This window comes from Aspergillus sydowii, assembly GCF_001890705.1.
Source record: "Aspergillus sydowii CBS 593.65 unplaced genomic scaffold ASPSYscaffold_5, whole genome shotgun sequence".
In the NCBI taxonomy this organism is placed as follows: domain Eukaryota; kingdom Fungi; phylum Ascomycota; class Eurotiomycetes; order Eurotiales; family Aspergillaceae; genus Aspergillus; species Aspergillus sydowii.
In genome coordinates this window covers 1,534,317-1,556,383 of record NW_024467863.1, presented here as the reverse complement: position 1 = coordinate 1,556,383, position 22,067 = coordinate 1,534,317, and the positions used below count along the sequence as shown (strand labels likewise).

General features: G+C 49.8%; 7 protein-coding genes and 3 non-coding genes across 10 annotated transcripts; 7 read left to right on the top strand and 3 right to left on the bottom strand.

The window, feature by feature from the left end:
* Positions 1-521: 521 nt before the first annotated feature.
* On the bottom strand, positions 522-3,258 carry ASPSYDRAFT_45408 (putative FAD monooxygenase). The gene is made up of 5 exons (XM_040847032.1): positions 2,711-3,258; positions 1,686-2,644; positions 1,594-1,634; positions 1,300-1,536; positions 522-1,236 (listed from the first exon to the last, which is right to left on the bottom strand). The coding sequence occupies exons 1-5, from the start codon at positions 2,843-2,845 to the stop codon at positions 620-622; spliced, it is 1,989 nt and encodes a 662-aa protein (XP_040702794.1). The 5' UTR covers positions 2,846-3,258; the 3' UTR covers positions 522-619.
* A 1,646-nt stretch (positions 3,259-4,904) lies between these two features.
* ASPSYDRAFT_152114 (putative GATA transcription factor (AreB)) lies at positions 4,905-6,865 on the top strand (the record flags this gene model as incomplete). The annotated part of the gene is made up of 4 exons (XM_040842161.1): positions 4,905-5,224; positions 5,398-5,491; positions 5,837-6,025; positions 6,158-6,865. Coding segments are annotated over 4 exons (1,311 nt in total), but the record flags the coding sequence as incomplete, so codon positions are not given.
* Positions 6,866-8,132: 1,267 nt separating this feature from the next.
* ASPSYDRAFT_t96 lies at positions 8,133-8,204 on the top strand. The gene has a single exon. It is a non-coding gene; the product is annotated as a tRNA-Glu (tRNA).
* ASPSYDRAFT_988242 (uncharacterized protein) lies at positions 8,150-8,701 on the top strand. Its single transcript, XM_040853265.1, has one exon. The coding sequence runs from the start codon at positions 8,326-8,328 to the stop codon at positions 8,659-8,661; it is 336 nt and encodes a 111-aa protein (XP_040702792.1). The 5' UTR covers positions 8,150-8,325; the 3' UTR covers positions 8,662-8,701.
* On the top strand, positions 8,451-8,524 carry ASPSYDRAFT_t97. Its single transcript has one exon. It is a non-coding gene; the product is annotated as a tRNA-Asn (tRNA).
* Positions 8,702-8,880: 179 nt separating the features above from the next.
* On the bottom strand, positions 8,881-8,978 carry ASPSYDRAFT_t90. The gene has a single exon. It is a non-coding gene; the product is annotated as a tRNA-Asn (tRNA).
* Positions 8,979-9,988: 1,010 nt separating this feature from the next.
* Positions 9,989-11,569, top strand: ASPSYDRAFT_988268 (PAPA-1-like domain-containing protein). The gene is made up of 3 exons (XM_040853266.1): positions 9,989-10,979; positions 11,042-11,148; positions 11,204-11,569. Exons 1-3 carry the CDS (start codon positions 10,157-10,159, stop codon positions 11,456-11,458), a joined length of 1,185 nt encoding a protein of 394 aa, XP_040702791.1. The 5' UTR covers positions 9,989-10,156; the 3' UTR covers positions 11,459-11,569.
* A 515-nt stretch (positions 11,570-12,084) lies between these two features.
* On the bottom strand, positions 12,085-12,310 carry ASPSYDRAFT_151443 (uncharacterized protein; the record flags this gene model as incomplete). The annotated part of the gene is made up of 2 exons (XM_040842099.1): positions 12,085-12,188; positions 12,256-12,310. 2 exons carry the CDS (start codon positions 12,308-12,310, stop codon positions 12,085-12,087), a joined length of 159 nt encoding a protein of 52 aa, XP_040702790.1.
* On the top strand, positions 12,258-19,726 carry ASPSYDRAFT_45403 (uncharacterized protein). The gene has a single exon (XM_040847031.1). It carries the CDS (start codon positions 12,668-12,670, stop codon positions 19,520-19,522), a length of 6,855 nt encoding a protein of 2,284 aa, XP_040702789.1. The 5' UTR covers positions 12,258-12,667; the 3' UTR covers positions 19,523-19,726.
* Positions 19,727-19,931: 205 nt separating this feature from the next.
* Positions 19,932-21,826, top strand: ASPSYDRAFT_178106 (bromodomain-containing protein). The gene is made up of 4 exons (XM_040843475.1): positions 19,932-20,236; positions 20,295-21,409; positions 21,498-21,683; positions 21,767-21,826. The coding sequence occupies exons 1-2, from the start codon at positions 20,069-20,071 to the stop codon at positions 21,345-21,347; spliced, it is 1,221 nt and encodes a 406-aa protein (XP_040702788.1). The 5' UTR covers positions 19,932-20,068; the 3' UTR covers positions 21,348-21,409; positions 21,498-21,683; positions 21,767-21,826.
* The last annotated feature ends 241 nt before the right edge of the window (positions 21,827-22,067 follow it).

Below are 22,067 nucleotides of genomic sequence, written 5' to 3'. Positions count from 1 at the left end.
AGACAAATATCAACAACGGAAGAAAGGAAAACCAGCAGTTGAGACCGGCTCCGTCATCTAATTCGTGGTCGTGGTGTTCAGCAAAAATGAGGACAATTGACAGGGAGGCGAGAACCCGGCACGTCCACGTCTGTCACTATGAAGGGCTGCCCAGGTGGCTTCGGCCTCGAGTGGAAACTGGAACGGGAGATTAGGGCGGTATCGTATTATACCGTATTTAATCTAGGCGGCGATAATTACGTGGTCTGTGAGTGGCCAGTGGGTGGCTTACAGAAAGGGATCGTCACAATATTACAAAATTTCCATTGCGCACCGCCACAAATCTCATGCCGGGCACTCCACCAAAGCTTCATCGGTCCAAAAAGAGAAACAAGCAAAAATAACAACTCGACTTTCTCGACGCCCCTGAAAACGATCTTCGCCTCGAACCGTGGACGTGTCAGAGTGACTATCCTGAGTTAGTCTTACTTGAACGACTGATGGTATTCAACCTTTTTACATTCTACAGTCCAATGAGATTATCCAGGTAATTCAATACCAGTGCCATTTCTCCAGCCACTGGGTAAATGCCATTATTTACTAGTATCAATCAAATGCTCAAAACCAACTTGAGCCGCGACTAGTGCGCCGTCGGTGCAATCATGAAACCAGAAAAGAATTGGTCCACCGCGTCATAATCCTCCAAGGGTCCAACGTACGAGACATACTGGTCCGGCCGCAGGACAACGAGACATCCCTTGTCCGGGTCTATCCCGAAAGTCTCGTACAGTTGGCCATGGCCCTCATGGTAGGAGAGGTCATCCACGAATATCTTTTCGTAGTCCCAGCCGTCAATTTCATCGTACGGGCGGAACACCTCGGGGAAATCAAAGATGTCCACCGCATTGCGTGGCCCGGCATGCACCGTGAGAACCTCAATGACGGAGTCGTAGCGCGCTCCTGCTGGCTTGTAGCGCTGCAGGAACGATCCTTTGCTTCCAAGTGCAGCTCCTAAACGCTCAATCTTCTCCTTCTGGGGCTGTTTGGTCACATCGCCGGCAAATACCATGACGCGCCAGCGCCCGTTACTCGGCAGTCGTTCCTGGATATGCCAGGGTCGCGCATCGGCCTGACTCAGGACCTTCACGCTAGGCATTCTCTTGCCAAGCTTGACCTCCGGTGCAAGCTCTTGTACACTGACTACGGGGTTGGATTCTGTTTCCTTCGCAACGATCATGCTCGAGCAGTAATCGACAGCTGGAGGCAACGCGTCAGCTGTTGTGGCTTCTACATTGCGGGAGGGGGTGAAGGCGCACGTACCAATACCACTGGCAAATAGGTTACCTTTCTCGAATGCATCTTTAAAGGCATCCATGCTTATTCCCTCCTCGTCCATGATGTCGCGGGCAGGGCGACCAGAGAACAGTCTAGAAAATCGGTGGTCAAACGCAATGAGGTCCTGAGCAATTTTCCTTCTCTCCATTTCGTATGTCTTGAGGATGGAGCGATGGGAATGCCCTTTGACAACGCTTGCAATTTTCCATCCAAGGTTATACGCTGTTCAACTGTCAGTCAAACTGATGGTCTCCGCAATGTGAGGATGGCACTACGTACAGTCCTGCATGCTCACGTTCATACCTTGGCCGGCCTTGGGACTACGAACAGGTCAACACAGATCTGGGCTCTCTTTAGTGCAAGTAACTCACCTATGTGTGTGGACAGCATCTCCCGCTAGGAAAATGCGCTCGTGGGCGGAAAACTGGGTGCCCACACGCTGTCCAATTTGATAAGCCGTCCACCAGTCCAGCCTGCGGTATGAGATCTTATACGGCGCCATAATCTTCTGGGCAGCACCCAAGATGACGTCGGGGTTGATCTTGGACCTATCAGCCCTCTGACCCCCATTGTATGCCGCTGTCGTCAGCTGGATGTACAACCGCACGAGTTTGTTCTCGCGGGGAATAACCATGACGCTACCCGAATCTGCAGAATGAATAGCGCAGCGCATGCGGATATCCGGGAAATCAGTAATAGGCGCGATATCTAAGACACCCCAAATGTAATCGGTGGATTCTCCCTCAAGCGCAAATCCAAGCTGCCCGCGCACCCATGAGTGAGCCCCGTCCGCGCCGAGCATGTACTTGGCCTTGACAACTTCCTCAGTATTGGCCTTCGCGTCCAGCGCGCTAGCCCTAATGAGTTCCGCTGTATCGTCAGCGGAGAGATTGCTCCGGAAAAGACCGTCTTGAATAGCAGAGCCGTTAACAGATGTCCCCTTTTGTTGCGGTGTTGCATCTGCCTCCGAGAGATGGCGAAGATGTACGGTGATCGGATAAGCGTCTGATGAATCCACGAGAGATTCGTCGAGTTCCAGCTTTGTGGGCAATACGCCGCGCTCCACACGAAGGCCGCCACAGCTCTCCATATGATCCAAGAAGAAGCGCTCAATCCTGCCTTGGTGAAGGACGACCTGTTGGAATCGACTGATCCCTGGAATGGTGTCAGGGATCCGGGCACTGCGCTGGATTCTCCCGTTCGAGTCTGGGTTCCAAAGGCAGATTTCGAGCATACGGTTCGCCTCCTTCCATGCACGGTCACCGAAGCCAAAGGAATCGAAAATCTCCAAAGTCCGGCATTGTAAACCGTCTGCCTGGCCGTTGAAGACCTGGAGAACTGCGTCAATATTCCAAGTACCAAGGGAAAGAAAAAGAAAGGGGTCACTTAAACATACCTTGGTCCCTCTTTTATCAACAATTCTAGTTTTCACTCCGCATTTCGCCAGCCAAGCCGCCATCATCAGGCCAGCAGGCCCAGCACCGACAATCAGCACATCGACGTAGGACTGGTCGTCACCAGTAGAACCCATTGTTGTAGGTTTCGTTTCGATGGGAACCCAGCTAATTTCCTAGGTCAAAATGGAAGGACAACGTCCTGGTTCTGCCAAGTGTTAACTATCGGATCTTAGCTACCGGACGCGGCATCCCTGACTTTATATCTTCGCTCTGCGCTACAAAGGTACCTAGCAGCTCTGAGTCCTTGGCTCACGCCTACCCGATCCGACATTCACTCCGATAAAATCAGGCTTTGGCGACCGCTCCCCAATCAGTAATTTCTGCAGTTGTCGGGGGCTGATCCATTGGATCCATGTCCGACGAGCATCGGAACTCTGCACCAACATATAGGACCCCGCAACTATCGGGTGCTCATCGGAAAGATAAGGTTTCCATTGGACCGTTCAACAGGTAATAGGATGTCCGGGTCCGGGGCAACCTCTCAATGCAAAAATGTACGTATGGGGGATGGTATTGGCGGGGGCTGGTTCTCCCCGGACTTCGCTATACCCGCTCGCCCGGAGTAGGCCAATACGCAGTGCTTGTCAAGTCGAGCGCTGCATGTGATCAGCACATTGTCGGGCAATTGATCGGGTATCATAAGCTTTATCGGATAGGTATGCTATAATTACAGAGTACACACGGCCTCATAGTTCAGGTCTTCACATGCGGGGTACACCCCCGTGGCGGGGATCCTAGATCCCTGTATCAGCCCGAATGGCGCCTGCTCTGAGAAATTGTCATTGGAACAACTGAACCATCCAGCACAAAACCCAGTTTGGTTGCCGTGCTGACAGGCCGGACGGGCTTATCCCACATTGTTCATCCCACACTAAGTCCGACCCTAACTCTCAATTAACGGTTCAATGTGTATCTCGATAGGAAGCATGGCGCATCCGAATTCTTTAATTTTCGGAAGCGACTGCTATTGATTTGGTGTCCTCAAACCAAAATATGGGAACCATTGGCATCCCCGCAGTCTCCAGGGATTGAAGCTTGGAAGGACATGTGCCCAGCTTGAGTCCTTGATGTTGCAAAGCAGCTAATTAACACCATACAGTCACATCTGATGCTTATCATACGGACAGTATATGTGGATCTTAAAGGTAGGAATATTTCTTCAATCCATCTAACCTGAAGAGCAGATCGGTCCCTCGAAGCAAAGTACTCGCTCACTGCATTTCCCGATCAAGTCCCATAATATCCAGGACAGTGACCCTTCCTTCTATCAGATAGGATGCATGGCAGCATGCAAGGCTCTCGCAGGTGGAGCGCTACTAAACCGGGCACAATGATGGATGTTGGTTTTCTTCGGGGCTACTGTGCAGGGGTGAAGTGCTGCCCAGGACATTCAGCCTCCGATAAGGGCTGGAAGATGGCGTGGATTATCGACTGCGCCCTCGAAGCCAGCAGACCAAGCAGGCAGCTGCCATTGATTTAACATATTTCAAGTGAGAAGTAAATAATCTGGAGCGAGCAGGACAAGAAGGGTTGTGAATGACTGAGGCCAAGAAGGGTTCCACAGATCGTGATCAATAATCGTCGATAGTCTTCGGCGCGATAGCAGCCCCGATAGTGATACGTTTTAATCAATCACCCCGTCTATCATCCCATCTCCTTCACGGATATCGTTTTAATATCATTACCCTAATTGTTGTTTTCATTTCCTGCCTCACGGGGTCGGTAGATTCTTTCTCTACTTGTATCTTGCAGAATTGCACTGCAGACTGCGCCGATTTCGGTTCTTTTCGCTATCTATCGGCTTCGTCCAGATCTTTCGCTCCTTATCCTACCGAGCGTCGAGAACGCAACGGGCACACTGCCTTCCTGAATTGATTCTTTTTCTTGATCCATTATCCATACACATTTCTCTTCGCTATTCATCGGACTCTGACTGGCGGACGAGATCTAGAGGACATTCCACTTCACCCTCCCTTTTTGCGTGGCTGGAACCCCCTCGCGACAAACCCGCGATCTTTCCTCCTCCCTCCTCTGATGCAACGCATCAAGAAAGAGGGTCAATTGACGTGAAAGTTCCCTTATTCGGTCAACAGAGGCCGAGTTTCTAGCAGTTTACCCGCCACGACCACCATCGTGGCTTCGCTTCTCTTTAGGGCGTCGCCCATCGACCCGGCCCTTCGCCCTCCATCGCCCTCGAACTCCCAATCGAACGATCTTGCGTTTAACCCTTCGTCTTCCTCCGTCGAGAGTCAGTCGGCAACGGATACAGCACAAGGCGTGTCGTCAGCATCGTCTCAGTACTCCACAACCCTTCCCGATCTCGCGTCGAGTTCACTAGAGAGAAGTTCTGAGGGTACAAACGGTGCCAACGCATTCTCGAATTCCCTTGAACCGTCGCTTCCTGGCCTGTCTGTTCTTGCATCGGTCGCGTCTGCGCCTACTTCCAATCTACGGTGCGTACACGATTCGTGGTCTAATACTCGTCGCGATAAGCGCTGGTCGCGGCATGAATACATGCAGTGTCCGGCGACTTACCCCTAGGGGCCAATTTCCGCATGCCAGTTTCTCTGATTACCTGTTATCAACCCTCGTTCAAGGTCCCGGCTAACGATGACCGATCGGATAGAACTTCAAGTAGCGATGCGCATTTAGGCATGGCTAGCATGACCTACGCGACATCGTCTCCCGCTGCCACTACTGGAGGACAAGGAAATAATCCTGTGAGTATATTTTCCCTGATCCGCTTATACATCCTTTATGTTTGTAGTTGCATTGCGTTGTCCGTTTTGCTCTCTTACTTTGCTTTTTCCGTGTCGGGTTTATTTTTTCACCCAATCTGTTATCAGCAGGCTTGGCAGCGCACCGCACCCGGCTCTTATCATCGCAACCCATCAATAATCTCTCAATCTTATCAACCCTGCAATCTTCCTTCGTCCACTATCAGCGCCTATCTTCCCACGCAACCCCCTCATCTTGTCTTCCCCTTTCCTTTCCCCATTTCTAGTCTACTATCTTAAATTATTATGGAGAGTACGTTGGCTGATCAGAAGCGACCCCAATTACAGCCGATATGCCAGAATTGCGGCACTTCCAAGACTCCCTTATGGCGTAGGGACGAACTCGGCTCGGTGCTTTGCAACGCTTGTGGCTTGTTTCTAAAACTCCATGGCAGGCCGCGCCCTATCAGCCTCAAGACAGACGTCATTAAGAGCCGCAATCGAGTCAAAACTGCTGGCCAGGGCCCGAAGCGCAAAGTGAGTTCCCGGAGCAATTTTTTTTAATTTCTAATTTTTTTCTTTTCCTTTTTCTCGAGGCATCTGGAGCCTTGCAGGAAGGTGATTAAAACGTCTCGGAATGATCGCTAATGCTTGAGTTATCTGCAATAGTCTGGCAGTGCAGCCGATGGGAATGGACTGTCTTCCGCGAGGTCGGAGGCGGGAACCCCTCCTTTGGGGTCGCAGGGATACCGTCGCGCATCGCGCAAGATGTCCCCCGGCCACTCAGACCGATCAAACTCACCAGTCCCTCGAAATGAAACGCCCGGTCTTTCAGCCATGCAACATGCGCAATCTCATCACAACTCGAACATTGCGCCTCAGCATATGTTTGATAGTGTGACCATGGACCAGACCAGCCAGCTCCCAAGTTCGCTTCCATCTACCCAGATACGCCAGCCTTCTCCCACATCTGCTTCTGCGCCAGCAGACCGCCACCATGATTCCCCGCAAACGTATGAAGACTTGTTGGCAGCGAACACGTCCTTGAAGACTCGTGTTAGCGAGCTGGATCTCATCAATGGGCTCTTCAGGGGGCGCGTCGCGGAGCTTGAGCAGAGCGATGCAACTGCGCGCCGGTCTGAGATGATTCTTCGCGACTCGGAAGTACGTCTACGGCGGTCCCTCGACGATTCCCAGCGGCGGGAGGAAGAACTCAAGCGACGCATATCCGAATTGGAGCGCCAACTTTCCGACCAGGCTGGCGGTGGGAACCCCGCTCAAGAAAACCCTCTGGAGCCGCTGGCCAAGAGAATGCGGCTTTCCGACGTGGTGGAGCAATCCTCAAACTCACAGGCCAAGTCGCCGAAGAGTATCTAGCGCGGACTTTCAAGATCCGGGGACATTCTTCGTGAAATGAGCGGGTTGTCGATACAACCGCTGGCATGTCACGAGTAGCTTGGTCCTGTTACGTTTTTTGATACCCTTCGCGAATCTTGACATTGGCTGCTTATATATCCGATCGAATTCTATCTACCTCTGCTTCGATCCGCGACCGAGTTACTATCTTGGTTTTCATCCTTGTGTTCTACGACTTGCTTGCTATAGAATCATGCAACCTTACTCTTAATTTCGATATGAAAATAACGGCGTAAAGCCTGGCCACGAGGCGCAAAAAAAGCGTTTACCTCAACGACATGACAAAAAAAACTTTTGAAATGGGGGACATAGAGGAGGAATGTTTCTGTTCAATGATTGTGTTTATAATTCCCAGAATTGATTGTATGTTTCTATCTATGGATCTTCTCAGTCTTTCTTCGCTTCTTCGGCTTTGCCAGGTGATTGGTAGGGAGACGCTCAGACAATACTCAGACCAGGCCCGTCTCCCCGCGAAGTGCCTGGTGCTGCTTCGCGTCTTCACCGCGAGACTCCTTATCAACCGGAGCTGATGCGCTGGCATCGTCCTGGACCTAGCCAGCGGTGGAGCACCTACGGACTGGGGAGGTTTCAAAGCTGTGCATGCAATTCACTTCCACTGAGTCTTCCATTCATATTCTTTTATTCCTCTTCGAATATGTCCTTATTAGTATCTAACTAGTTATTTAACTTGTTCAATTCTATCCCGTTTGTGGGTGCCTTGCTTTGCCTTGTTTCTTAACTTTCCTCTATCAGATGTGACCCCTGCCGAGGATTAAGGGAGATGTACCGGGGGCTTCGGGTTCCTTTGTGCCTTGACTGGGGAGGTTGCCGGCTTTCGAAATTGACTGGTTTGGGGACCTTCGTCTGCAGTATTGTTTGGATTTGGCATTGAAAATTGGGTACGTTCTTGATTTTCCATGCTAATAGGGTTGGTTGATCATATATATATTCATCGGGTACGGAAGACAGTGGAATGTACATGTTTCAATCAATCTGTTTAGTTCTCCAACAAAGCAAAAGGTTTAAAGAAAAAAGGAAAAAAAAAAAAAAAAAGTTCATTCGACCAATTCTTAAACATTTTCAATATATGTGAGGGCAAATAGCCGTAATAGAAAACGGATCTGGAGCTCTGCTACACCTACGGAGTATGTCGCTGAGCCGAGGTATCCTGATATTACATCTCATCATAGCCTCTTGGTGTCGAAAAGTGTTAAATTTTTCAACAACATCCGATGTGGTGTAATGGTTAACATCGCCGTCTCTCACACGGCAGCTCGGGGTTCGATTCCCCGCATCGGAAATAATTTTTTTTTGCGTTTTATTATTTTTCCAGCTGGTGGACGCTTAAATTACATTTTGAAATTACAGCCGAGTTTTGCCTGACAAAATGGTGGTGCGCAGTCCATCCAAACTGAAGAGCAATGGCGAGCTGGGTTGCAAGTATGTTACACCAGGCTTGGACACGCAATCCATTATGGAGAGTTTTAGCGGATATCCATTTTCTGACAATGACTAGCAGTAAAACCTGCGCCACAATCAACAGTTCGTCTTCGTGGCGCAACTGGTTAGCGCGTCTGACTGTTAATCAGGAGGTTGTCAGTTCGAGCCTGACCGAGGACGGATTTCCTTTTTATCCCGTATATATATATCTATATTGTATTAACTTTTTTTATTCTTTTCACTCTATCTCTCTATCTTCATTATTCTTGCCCTGGCTGCGGCCTTCCGACAGCTGTCTCGCGACCATTGTCCAATAATATATCGGATGAGCAGGTTTCGATCAACGCAGAGGTCAGGCAATCACCACCCATGAGCGGGCGCTTAGGATATGCCACACTCAGCTACAGACAGGAGAGCCTTGGTAGCTGGAGCAAGTATAATAAAGATAGTAGTAGTAATAGAGTAAAAGGAAAGAAAAATAGTAATACAATATAGATATATACACGGGATGAAAAGGTAAAAAAGGTAAAAAAATCCGTCCTCGGTCAGGCTCGAACTGACAACCTCCTGATAACTGCCAAACTGTATAGTTGACATAACAGTCAGACGCGCTAACCAGTTGCGCCACGAAGACGATTGATTGGTCAGTTTGGCTGATGCCGGGATAGTTATCCACACGATTCATAAATGCGTTGACGTCGAGGTTCGTTTGGGGTCCCTTGGGTCTTGAGTATTCTGCGTGATAACACAGTTTACGATGTAAGTTAGTGTAGACAGAGAACAAGGACAAGAAGATCAAACTCAGTGAAACGAAGGCTGTGGGTCTGCTAGAACATCATTGGCATCTGGTGTTGAGGGCCGATCAGATACACCGCCTGGGCAGAACGCGGTCTTCTGATCGCATCCGACTGACGAAAGTACACGACTAGTACTGCTTGAAAGAGGTGCAGCTTCCTGTTGGAATAGGAGGGAATTTCGTTTCTCAGGCATCATTTACTGGTCGCACGGAGTATCCCAGAGTTGCACTGCGCGTCCCAAACCAAGTCGGACGGCAATTCTGCTCAAACATCGCCAGTTCGAGCCATCAGATCCAAGTATCTCACTTGCTGGGTCTCTCCTTTTGTGTGAGTACTTAGAATCCTGTTCTCCCGTCGTATTAGTCCAGTCGTCGAGGGTTGCCTTGCGTTGTGGATGATTCCTCTGCCCTTCGCCCCGTTATTCTCCTCCATCCATGATCCCCCCCGGTCCCGTCCAACAACGGTCGAGGATCCCGATTTGCCCGGTGCTGGCAATAATCCAATCGCACGAACCTGGTGACTGCAGCTCTGCTGCCCGTCTCTCTCTCGTCCTTTGGCAATTGGACTGGACTAGGCTGCTCCCATTGGCCCCTTCGTCGATGCTGGTTTCAAGCGTTGCAGTGGCGCATGAACGATGCGATAGATAGGGGTCGATTCCCTGTGGCTTCCCGGATTGCATCTTCTATTCTCCCCCAATGAAGCACTGGCCCACGTTCTTGTCAGCTGTGGACAATGCTTCGACTTGACAAGTGCATGCATATTCACCTCACTTATGATTCCCGTCAAACTGTCCAACTGCGGCCATATAACTGGAACCTTGCCCCCGTTGTCCAATCCTTCAATCCTCGCCTACCCCAATCCACCAACTTGCTCAAGGAAACCCCTCCGTAATTTGCACACAATCTTTGTTTGCCTTCCAAAATACCGTTTGCAACACTCCACCCGATCATCTTTTTTTTGACACTTGACATGTTCCCCCTCCTTTTGAGCGACTCAAAAATACCTGCTGCTTGCCATGTCCCTGCGACGCTCACTCCGTGCTCGTGCTGGCCGCGATCATCCTCCAGTTAAGCAATCTAACACTAGCACTAGGTTAACTCGACAGTCCCGCTCTGTTCTATCGCCGCCATCAGTGATAGTGGTTCGGACCCGATCAGAGTCTCCTGAGAGTAGTAGAAAATCTATTCATATTACGGTCAAAATGCCGCCAAGCAAGCTCCGTGAAGCAACTGGCGGTAGCTCGCGAAGTGCTGCGTCTAGGCGCTCACATAATGTGTTTACTGATAACCCTATTGTGAGCGGGCCACGCACCAGCAGATCAAAGAGAAGGGTAGTGGAGGTGGAATCTAGCGAAGAAGAAGAAGAAGAAGAAGAAGAAGACCTGGAAGACCAGGAAGAAGATGAGGTTGACGATGAAGACGCACTTGGGGAGGATGATGAAGATGAGGACGCCGATGGTGATGTGGACATGGACGAAGCCCCGCCTCAGCCTCCAATCTCAAGAAGGAACGCAAAGGCCACTGCAGCCTCTGCATCCAACCGGAAACCAGCCAAGAGCGTGGAGGCAAAAGAAATGGAGTTGGATGAGGACGAGGAAGAAGACGAAGAGGATGAAGAAGAGGAGGAAGAGCTTTCTGAGCCGGATTCGGATGCAGATGGCGAGCCAGACGACCAAGACGAGGGCGTGACGATTACTCTAAATGATGGCGAAGAACCAGACGAGGATGAAGAAGATGACGAAGATCTTGACAGCGAAGATGGAACAGCCGGTGACACCAGCAAAATGACCAAGCGACAGAGGGGCAATCTGGGCAACGATTTCTTGCAACTGCCAATGGGTTAGTTCTATTGCGTCAGCGTGGTTTATCTATAAGCGAATTGGTATCTAACTTGTTTGCAGAGCCGCAAATAAAGAAGCACCTGACGGCGGAAGAGCGAGCGATGCGCCGTGCTGAAATGGCCCGACGCCGAAAGAACCTTAGCGAAAAGCGGAACGAGGAAGAAAAGGCATGTCTACTGAAAGCGACGTATGCTCTTCTCCAGAGATGCTAACCTTTGATAGATGGATACGATAAACAGGCTTTTACGGAAACAGGCGCCAAAGCGTCGTGGACGTATTCCTGCTGCTGAAGCCGCCGAAAACGCTGCTGCGGACCAGGAAACAGCAGCACCGGAATACGAACCCGTGGACCCGACCATGGTCAGATGGGTCAGTGGTCGTGGAGGGAGCAATGTTGCCGTGCCAGAAGAATGGATCGGATCTCCTGCGGGACGTATATTCGGAGGGACTCCGAGGAAACTTGTTGAGGAAATATAAACCCACCAGATGGCGGCACTTCGCCTGGGTAAAGGATACAGTGTGATCATGGTCTAAGTGGGCGCAATCAGGATTCGGGCGTATTGGTATTGGTATGCGGCAATAGCAGGCTTACTCGGTTACTTGCACTTTGAGGGAGTTTGTAGATGGAAATGGGTTATTGAGATATTATATTCAGGGCTTGCGTGTCCAAAAATTTATACTACGCCATCATGAAATTATATGTGCTGGTTGGGTGTTCTGTTTCACCGCTCTGCGGCTTGTACTGAAGCTCGCCAATGTCAGCGGCTTGTACAACGCCAGGTAGCATATGCAAATATGCGAATGTATTGGTGTCCCTGGCGCTCCCGCCAGTTGACGGGAGTGTTCAATACCTTACTCAAAGGTATATCCAAAACCCACACAGGCTAGTTTTGAGAGCGCCTTCTGTCTCGAAGCAACCCCTTATAACCCTGGTTAGATGACAACGACTTAAAAAAGGTTGAGCGCCGTCGTCTACTAAAGAGACGAATGACAAGCCCCCTCATTTCCCACTGCCATCATATTTGGAGCTAGGTGCCGGCGTAGAGGTAGTAGATGTGGAGGGCTGTTGCTGTGCTGGCGGAGGTTGGCTTCTTCGTCCGACATTAGCATATCGCATTCGCCTTGGGCTCGCAAACGTACCCAGGACCTTGGATGTTTCCCTTATCGCTTTGAATCTCTCTCAATGCTGGTTGGAAAGTGTAATAACCTGTATGGAAAGAATGAAAACTGTCAGCGGGTTCTGCGGAGTGAAACCGAAGGGAACGGGGTCTGACCTGTCGCAACACCCATTGCAATGGCTAGTGCTGCGGGAATGAAATTTCGACTCATTATGAATATAGTATGCTATTCTGCCCACGTCTCGACAGCTGTGATCTGTTCCTGAGGATGAATCGTCGAAGACGAGAACTGACGTTGAGGCCCACGGCGGCGCCGCCGGAGGAAGCCCAGACTTTCGCCAAATGGGCGCCATTCTAATTGCCGTCGCGTCTCCCCACATTATTTTCCGACGCGTCTCTGAGACAACCATTACTGAACACTTTCGGTTAATGCTTGGTGTCCAACAACCACGATTAAGTCGCCAATATCCTTCCCACAGTTTTTATACGATCGTCGGCTATTTTCATTGCAACCGTTTTTGAGGAAATGGGTGTCTAGAGACATGGGCAATCGCGTCCGGGGATGCAAATGGAGTCATGGCGGGAGCGAGGGTTTGTGCCGGACTCGGATGACGAGGATGGATTTGAAAGCCAGGAGAAGGGAGTGAATCAGGATGTCCACAGTGATAAAGCTGCTCCCACAGAAAGTGCCGCGCATACGGATGAGGTTGTCGGGACTGCTGGCGAGGAGAGTGAGGGGGTAAACAATGGACAAAGGGACGATGCCCGTGACGACGACGTTGAAGTCGTGGAAGGGGACCGACAAGGCTCTGATATTCTTGAGGATTCCATAGCGCCTGATGAGGATGATTTCGATTTGCCCTTGCCGGATGCGCAACCGCAAGAACTACTAGACGACGATAGAGAGTATAGCCTAGCTTTGGGTGATACTGGGGGCGATGATGGTAGCTCAACACGGAAAGAAATTATCTCAAGAGCTCAAACACCTGATGGAATGTCTAAAGCGGCTGAAGACGAGCAGTCGTTGTCGACGCCCAGGCCCAGACAGGAGCGTGATTTCTGGGACATGCCGAGCTCTTCCCCGGACCTGTTGCAGCTTGATCACCATCCGTGGCGGGACAAAACCTCGCCTGCAGCTACGCCCACACCCAAGGCCAAGGAGGCCAGCCAACTGCGTCAGCAGAACGGGAATGTGGAAAGCTCGCCTCTTTCCCCATTATCCTCTATGCACTCTTCAATACTGGCCGAGAATGACGATCAACGCGCCGAAGATCGACCGGACCAGGACCTCGAAGAACTACTTGCCCCTCTCGACATACCAGAGGATATACTACAACAGCTGGATCAACCCGCGAGAAGATCGCTCCGGCAACGCAATCCCATTCAGCTCCACCCTTATCTTCTTGAGGATGCAAAGTACCAAAAGCTCATGAAAGCCAGGGGTGTCAAACCTGTGCGTATCACTCAACAAGAACTACAACGAGCTCGAATCGCAGCAGTTGAAAGCCAGGAACAGAGCTTGGGTGATGACGCGGGTTCGAGTTCGGACACCCAAATGACAAGTTTTCAATTCACTCCGTCGTCACCCATAGATCCTCGACAGCTATTTGACACAACGACGCTGGAAGACACTGCGGAAAATGACAATAGGCAAGTTCTTCAAAGACCGGGACCGTCTGTAAATACTATTGGGCAACGTTCGCCCAAGAGACGTAAGGTGTCAGGACCTAGGGACAGTCGTCAACGCCAGAATTACCGTCCAGCATCTACTCCCGCCCCTCCACAGGTTGTGATTAGCAATCCGTCATCGTCTTTACCGCGCGATGCTTCTTCGATATTCGACATTCCTAGTCCACCGCGCTCGGGTAGTATATCGTCCCCACCCGTCCGAGCGGATACAGGGTTTCGATTTCCGCGTGGGTTCTCGCCTCCTAATACTACGCCTAGGACGGTGACAAAGGGAAGCACGGTCGATGCCAATGATAGAACTGTTGTTATAGACGACGCTGAGGATGGGATTGACCAGGAATCCGACGACTTTCGGACCGTCAGATCAGAATCACCCCGCAGCCGCTCAACTTCTGATTTGGATGAAGGGGATGACGAAAATGCGCACGAGGCAGCCGTTCGAAGATATCAGAGAAAGATCAAAGGTGTTCTGCCGGCGTCATGGCTACGGCTGGATCAGCAAAACCAGAAAGGAACCCCCGGTTCTACACAACGGAACCATGACAGATTATCGCGGCTGGATACGGAAACTGCTAAAGGTGTTGCCAGGAAAATTACGAAAAGGCCTGACGCCTCGGCGCCGTCCAGTGCGAGGGACCAACTTCTGTCTTTAAGAGAACTTGCAGAAGAAAGTGATAGCGAAAGTGCAGAAACTCTCCACGGTTCTGACAATGTTGAACCACACCAACGTGTGACTAGTTTATTTGGGCCTGATGACTCTTTCGCTGACCAAGATCCTGACGGTGATATACCGGAGGACAACCGAATCGACTACATGTTTCCAGCGATATCTCGAAACCCTACCCTTTCCAATGGTCAAAAACGCACCAAGAAGCGCAGAAGATCGGAGACAAACGAAACTCGGTTCCATGATCAACCAAAGAAGCCTCGTCGGCAGGCACGACTCACAGAATCTATGTACGGCGCCCAGAAAAAGAAAAAGCCTAGGCCGTCGCAACGCCTACCAAGTCTGGGTATATTGGACGCTCCGGATGTCGCGTCACAGCCTCGAAAAGAGCAGCCTCAATTCTTGAGAGTTGCTGCGAGGAACGCGCGTTCTCGTCAAGACAGGGGAAGACGTAGCCCAACTCGCAAGGTGATTAGGCTGAACTCTAGGATGGATACAGAAGATGCCAACGCATCTTTGCGCGAATGGCGTGCTGGTCGATTGCAACAAGCGACTTTGCCCAGGGCACCACATCAACATCAACCTTCTCGAAGACAGCCCTTAAAGGATCTCTCCACAAATGCAAGAGATGTTTTCAATGGTCTAGACGCTAAGCGGACAAGACAGCGCAATTTACCAATTAATACTCAATTGACGGACCCTTTAAGAAACAACAATGCTCCAAGAAGTGATACGGCGACAATTGACGCTCGTCCGGGCTCAACGTCCGACGCTCGCAATGCTGCGCCGAGGCCTGTACAGCAGCGACGTGGTAATGCATGGGTCATTCAAAGAAATCTCGCCATTTCATCCCTAAGCAGGAACAATGCACGACCTGTGCTGCCGGAAATCGAGAGCCGTGCCAGAGTTACAAGAGAACCCCCGTCGTTGCAGGGGTCACTTGCACTATTGGCTCGGGATGAAAGACTGCCTCTGAACCGATTTCTTTCCGGAGCTGCTGGCCCCCGTACCTCACTCCGAGAAACCTCTGAACATGACAAACCGAAGCATGCCCCGAACTCTGTTGCTGGTTCGCCACCTCGCCAGTTGAAGAAGCGGCAACCAAAACGCCTCAGTATCACCACAATTGAAGATTATGCACAACCTGTGATACAATCCGCAGAATTCGAATCTGCAGAATCTCGATCCAGTGGGCAATTGCGTCGCGTCAAGAGCATTGGACAACCGAATCGCTTCAGAACGGCGTATTCTGTAGATTTCGGTGTCAGCCCTTTGCATTCCGAAATATTTTTTCATGAGACTACATTCATTGGGAGTGGAGAGTTTTCTCGCTCGCTTGATATCCGCAAGCGCGAACTCGACAAGAGCAACGGCCTCTTCCACTTCAAGTTTGGTGGTCAAAGTATGCGATGGGGCGCCTGGGATGACTCGGTATCCTCTCAACTGGGCACAACTTTCGACCAAATTCTTGAAACCGCAGATGCCGACAAGGTTGCTGGAAGCTTAGGAGAAATCTCTGAGGATCCTAGGGATTCAGGCTGCGCTCTTTATAGATCCGTGGTCAAGTATATGTCAGAAGCGTTATCATTCATCGACCCTATTGACCGGGTCGGGTTCGTAAACAGAGCCAACGGCCTTATCTCGAAGACTATGGAAAATTTGTCAAGTCTAGTTTTGACGACTGGGTATGATACTGGACAGGTAATAAATATTGCATCGTACAATGCCGTCTTTGCGAACCTTGTTTACCAGATTTCGAACCACAGACTCGTGAACCAGTCTATTCGGGGTGAAGCTTTTGATTTGACAAAGTCGGCTTTGAAGCAAATAGTCACCCTTATCTCGAACCCGATAGGGCAATCAAACGTCCAAAGGTTCATCGCCGCAATTAAATCGCAAGAATTGCGCGAGGGCGGCATTAAGGACGACCACCCAACTGTCGAGGCATACGTTATTGTGCAGCACGTGTTACGTAGTGCTGAAGAGTTCAAGGGATGCCTGCAAGACTTTGTAGCAGATGCTTACGCAACACAGGATGCTGGAAGCGCTGGCGGGAAAGATGTTGGCAGCTTGGAAAATGGATGGCAACGGGTGTTCATCACTCTACCATTGCAGGAGATCGATGCTCTTGGGATTTCTCGTGTTGGCTCCCGGTTCAGGGGTGGCTATGATAACTGGACAGTCGTCAAGCGTCTTCTGAGTCCGATATTTGACAGCGACGAGGCAAATTCGGAGTTTCAGCCCATATCTTATTACAGTTACTGCCGAATTCTGTTCCAGAGGTGTTTTACACTCATCAACGGCTGGGGTTGGCGCGATTGTAAACCGATTCTCGACACGCTGTACGACTTTTTCGCCAAACGGACTTTGTACAACTTGAGACTAGAGGAGAGTCACAGATCACCTGCCTTTCTTGATGAACTCGACGGCCACCCATCCTTTGACGTTTTCCCGGGAGACCCATGCTTTCATATCTTGCTTAAGATAATCGCGAGTGGACTGCGCTTTTTATCGAAAGCCTACAACAAGAAGAAGATTCTAAGTTATACCTGGCGGCTGTTACCAAACCATGGCCGAAATTATCCCAAGGAGCAGCCTATCCACGAAGCAGATTTGGATGCATTGAGGAACCACCATGACCTCCTTTGCACGTTATACTCATCTGTTCCCGATGGGTGTCGTCCTCGGCTGGGGACCATTAGGGACCTAGTTAATCCCGCTACATCCCACTTCGAGACTTGCAAAATCAGCATTCGGTCATGGACACGGCTTGCACGGTTTAAGCTATCGACAAACGAGGACATATCTGGCTTGGAACCCTTTTCTGAATGGCATTGTTACTTTGTCTCGGAATTTCTCAAGCAGCACAGCCTTGCTCGAAGGGAGATTGAAGCGCAAAATGCTGGCGGCAAACAGTTTCCTCAACAGCTGATAGAGAGAACAGTCGCTGAGAATCAGCGACAAATCGAAAACTTATTGAAAACGGCTCTTCAAGGTCTGCAGAGCGCGGTCAGGACTGCACCTACGTTAGACCACGCCCAAAAAATTGTGTCTCAGACGCCTATCAAGTCAATACTGGACCTTTTCAACAGCCGAATCGCTCGGTTAAATGCTACCGTTTTAGAAGGACTCCAGGTCATCCTGATTTACGTCCAAAAGTGCGGTCCGATTTCTTCAGAGCAGCCTGTCATGCCGACCGGGAACCCTTCATTCTCAACGGACGACGATAGTCAAGAATATGGAGATTGGGCGGATATCGAGGCTGTATACGGATATGAACCTTCACCGGTACCTCCAGGGGTGGAGCATGTGGAAAGGGTATTTCACCCTGCAGTATCACGTTTAGTTTCGAATTGCTTCGGTGAAGATCGTTCCCCGGATGATGCGATTCTCAATGGTGTTGTGGATTGCTGGACATCGATTGCGAACACACTTGTGGGACATGGATTGCGACGGTGGGACAGTTACATAAGTCCTTACGAAGTTGACTCCTGGCAAGCGCTTCGTTGGACGACCCAAACACGGAAGTTTACCCCCCAATTTCTGGCGAAATGTGTCGAGAAGGATGGGCAGATCTTATCGGAATGTAAGATACAGATACTCGGGATATGGTTATCGAGTTTGGTCGAACGGGCATCAATGCTTAAGTTTCAACATTGTTTGACCGAGGCTATCTTGAACTGGGATGCAGAGGATCCCGTTCTAAAGAACCTTCCTTTCTCTCAGAACGCAAAAGAAAGACGATACTCAATATCGTATGTAGAGCTCAGTCAGCGTCGACTGTCGCTCATATCGTCCCTTCTGTCCAACATGCGCGCACATCTCCAGGACCTGGATGATACCAAGTCACGAGAGCTGTCAACCATGCGACAGGAGTATAGGGAAGCCATTCAGAAGATGATGTCGTCCATGAAAGCAAACTATCAGGAGTTGGGCAATGCAGATCAAGGAGACTATGTCCACTTCGTCCACAGTATCGTCGGTTTCCTACAACAGCATACTAGAGATATCTGCCCCATCGACTCGTTTTTTACGGATCCAGCTTCTTTTCCTCTGCCTAAGAACGACCCGACTTACATTGTCGCTCGGCTGAAGAGCTACGAACCGAAGCTCTCGTCCGCAAAAGTCGCGAAGACACTCGTCATTTTCGTCCAGGGCGTTTCAGAACGTGCCGCACTTGACAGCGAGCAAACGTATCTTGTCAATCAGCTGCATGAGGCAATATCAGAGACCTATGAAGCTGGAAATTCAGATCAGCCAACTCTGCGAGCAACGCTTTTGCGAGGTGTTTTCCCAGCGTATCTTGCAACCGCCTTTGAGAACCCGGCTGCGTGGATACTCAGTTGGCCAATTATCGAGACTATCACTCGGGTGTTCAAAGAATTGCTTCTCAATATGGATTCCACTGACCCAGACTGTGTCCGTTCAGTCGTGGATATCTCCAGTGCAGTTCTCGAGCCATCGTTCAGGTCCCTACACCGGATAGTACTCGACACAAACTTACTTGGTAAACCCACTGCATTGAACACCGCTGCAGCCTTTCTCGACATGGTTATATCTATCCTCCCAGTCATCGACTATATCGACCGCGTCACAACAGACCCCACTTCAACGAGGTCAATTATAGCTCAGATTCGTGCCCTCCAAAATCTCGCCCTCTTCTTGATCTCCAACCTACAAAATCGACCTTATTTGTCCCCAGACTTACCGATAGACATCACCCTTCCCACAGAGACCCGTCTCCAGCCATCGCCTCAGTTGCCCACCAGCGACATTTCTCTCTCTGCAACCCGCGAACTCCAGGCATACATCAACGAAAGCTGGGCCAAACACCAGGAAAAATATTACTTTACCCGACGAGGTCACCAGCCACAAGAGGTCACGGTGGAGGCACCAATGTCCGCTAAACTAGACGACCTACCTGAGAAGAGGCTGTTAGACGCTGCGACGGCGCTTTTGGATGCGCTGGATAGCCTGGGCTTGTTTGGCGAAGGCGAGGAGATGGTTAATCCCAACATGCAGTTTCAATCTGACCGTGTTTGGGAAGATGAAATTCTTCTACTTTAATGAAGCTTATATTACGATGCAAACGAGCAATTTTATTAAATACAGCATCCATGACACAAATTTTTTATATTATTCACATCCTTGTATACCCTTCGTTTTCCGTGAACTAGGCGCGCGTGTCCAACTGTCCTTAAACCTTGCCCATGTGGGAAATTAGAGTTTGATGTACCATGGTAGCTCCATTATTGATCTGCAATTCCCAAACTTGGGAATTTAAACTCTCCAGTAACTACTGCGATGTATAGATCTATTAACGTGTACACTGTACAGTAAGTTTAGTACAAACATATTCTCAGCCCTACCAAGTAAGCGTCATGGCCCGGTGCTCTAGATCATCACGTGATGACCGCAAGTAGTTGCCAAAAATAAATAAAGAAACGGCCTCGATGGTGTTACTCCACACGAGTGTGAATATTCCAAATGACTCTCTCATGACCCCTATAATCTGGGAAGGTCTGTGAAAGTTTTGAAAGGCGAGGTGACCTGTGCCAGCTTGCATACCGTCGACTGGCGATCCAGGTTGTCAGGAATCAGTATACAAGGCAGATGGCGATGGCCGACAACGGTCAAGATCTCCACGCTGCAAAGCATATCATCGCCGAAGGACCGGATACTGCGCCTGATGCCAAAAGAATCAAAAGCTCCCATAATGAAGTGGCAGTACCGGTCGTTAAGCCTGCAGCTATAACACGGGTGGTTCCCTTCCCGGATAAAGTATGCTTATGGCTTTTGGATGCTCGGAAATGTGGAGGCTAACTATTCTGACTTGAAGCCTGCAGTTATAGAAGAACGCAACGGCGAGATCGAATACAGAGTCGTTAACAACGATGGTTCTACAGAGAGCATGGTTATCTTAACGGGGCTCAAATGTCTGTTCCAGAAGCAACTTCCGAAAATGCCGAAAGATTACATCGCGCGTCTTGTTTATGACCGCACACACTTGTCCATCGCCATTGTCAAAAGACCCCTGGAAGTTATTGGTGGGATATCGTTTCGGGAAGTCCGGCATCGCAAGTTTGCTGAAATTGTGTTTTGCGCAGTCGCGTCTGATCAGCAGGTGAAGGGATACGGTGCGCATCTCATGGCTCACTTGAAGGACTATGTCAAAGCCACATCACCCGTGATGCACTTCCTCACTTATGCCGACAATTATGCCACCGGGTATTTCCAAAAGCAAGGGTTTACCAAGGAAATCACTCTCGACAGGTCTATCTGGATGGGTTATATCAAGGACTACGAAGGAGGGACACTCATGCAATGCTCAATGTTCCCTCGAGTACGGTATCTTGAAGTTGGCCGCATGCTTCTAAAGCAGAAGGAAACTGTTCTAGCCAAAATGCGTCCGTTGAGCAAAAGCCACATCATCCACCCACCACCTCAGCAATGGGCAAACGGCATTATTACTCCAATTGATCCGTTATCTATTCCCGCCATCTGGGCAGCTGGTTGGTCTCCCGACATGGATGAATTAGCACGGCAGCCGCGCCATGGCCCTCATTTTAACGAGCTTCGACGTTTCCTCAACAAGATTCAAAACCACAAGCAAGCATGGCCCTTCCTCCTCCCAGTTAATAAAGATGAGGTTCCAGATTATTACACTGTCATTGAATCTCCCATGGACTTGTCAACCATGGAAGAAAGATTGGAGAACGATTCTTATGCAGTCCCGAAAGACATGGTTAACGATCTAAAGTTGGTTTTCAGCAATTGCCTGAAGTATAATGACCCAACAACAGTATATGCCAAGTGTGCCATCAAGCTGGAGAAGTACATGTGGACACTCATCAAGGAGATCCCGGAGTGGTCTGAATTACTCGAAAAATAGTTCAATCGACGCTAGCGTATCCCAATATTTGAAGTCAGGTCTTGCGAAGTAATCCGGCAAAGGTTAGTCCAAGTACCCTAGACCCTTTAATATCGCGGCGGTAACCAAGGCTTCGTCGATGTCCCCAAATTGACCATACTCACACTCAAGGGCCTTGCACATATTATCACAGGTGTCTGAGGTGAAATATTAGAGCCCACGAAAGAGGGGATGAGTGGTTCTAGAGAAATTCCCTGTCATGCTAATGCGAGTCGATCCTCTATGAGAGCCCCTGAGCTTGAGATTGTTCTAGAGTATGATGCGGTGCTCAACCAGGACTATACAAGTATCAAGACTGTCAGTTACTCAGTTCCACACTCGCGGATCGGTGCACCCGCGATGACAGCAGGCAGCTAATCACGTGGTGCTCTACTATCCAGAGACTACTATATTTGAGAGGACAATTCTTCTCCTCCGGTCGTCCAGCATACTGTACTCTGTTTGTTGTATAGACTAAATAGCTTAGCGAACTTAACACAAACAAATTTCTTGACAAGGCACCGCTACCTTACGTCATCGTTCGCTGTTATCGATAAAAGCATAAGCCAGTCTATTACCATGATGGTTCCCCGTACCTGAATTAAAGGCTTTCGGTAGCTCCTGAATGTACGAAGCTAGGCAAACTGAGAGAAACCACGGCTGATCTAATGGTAAGGAAGGAGTTGAGGACAGGTTTGGTAC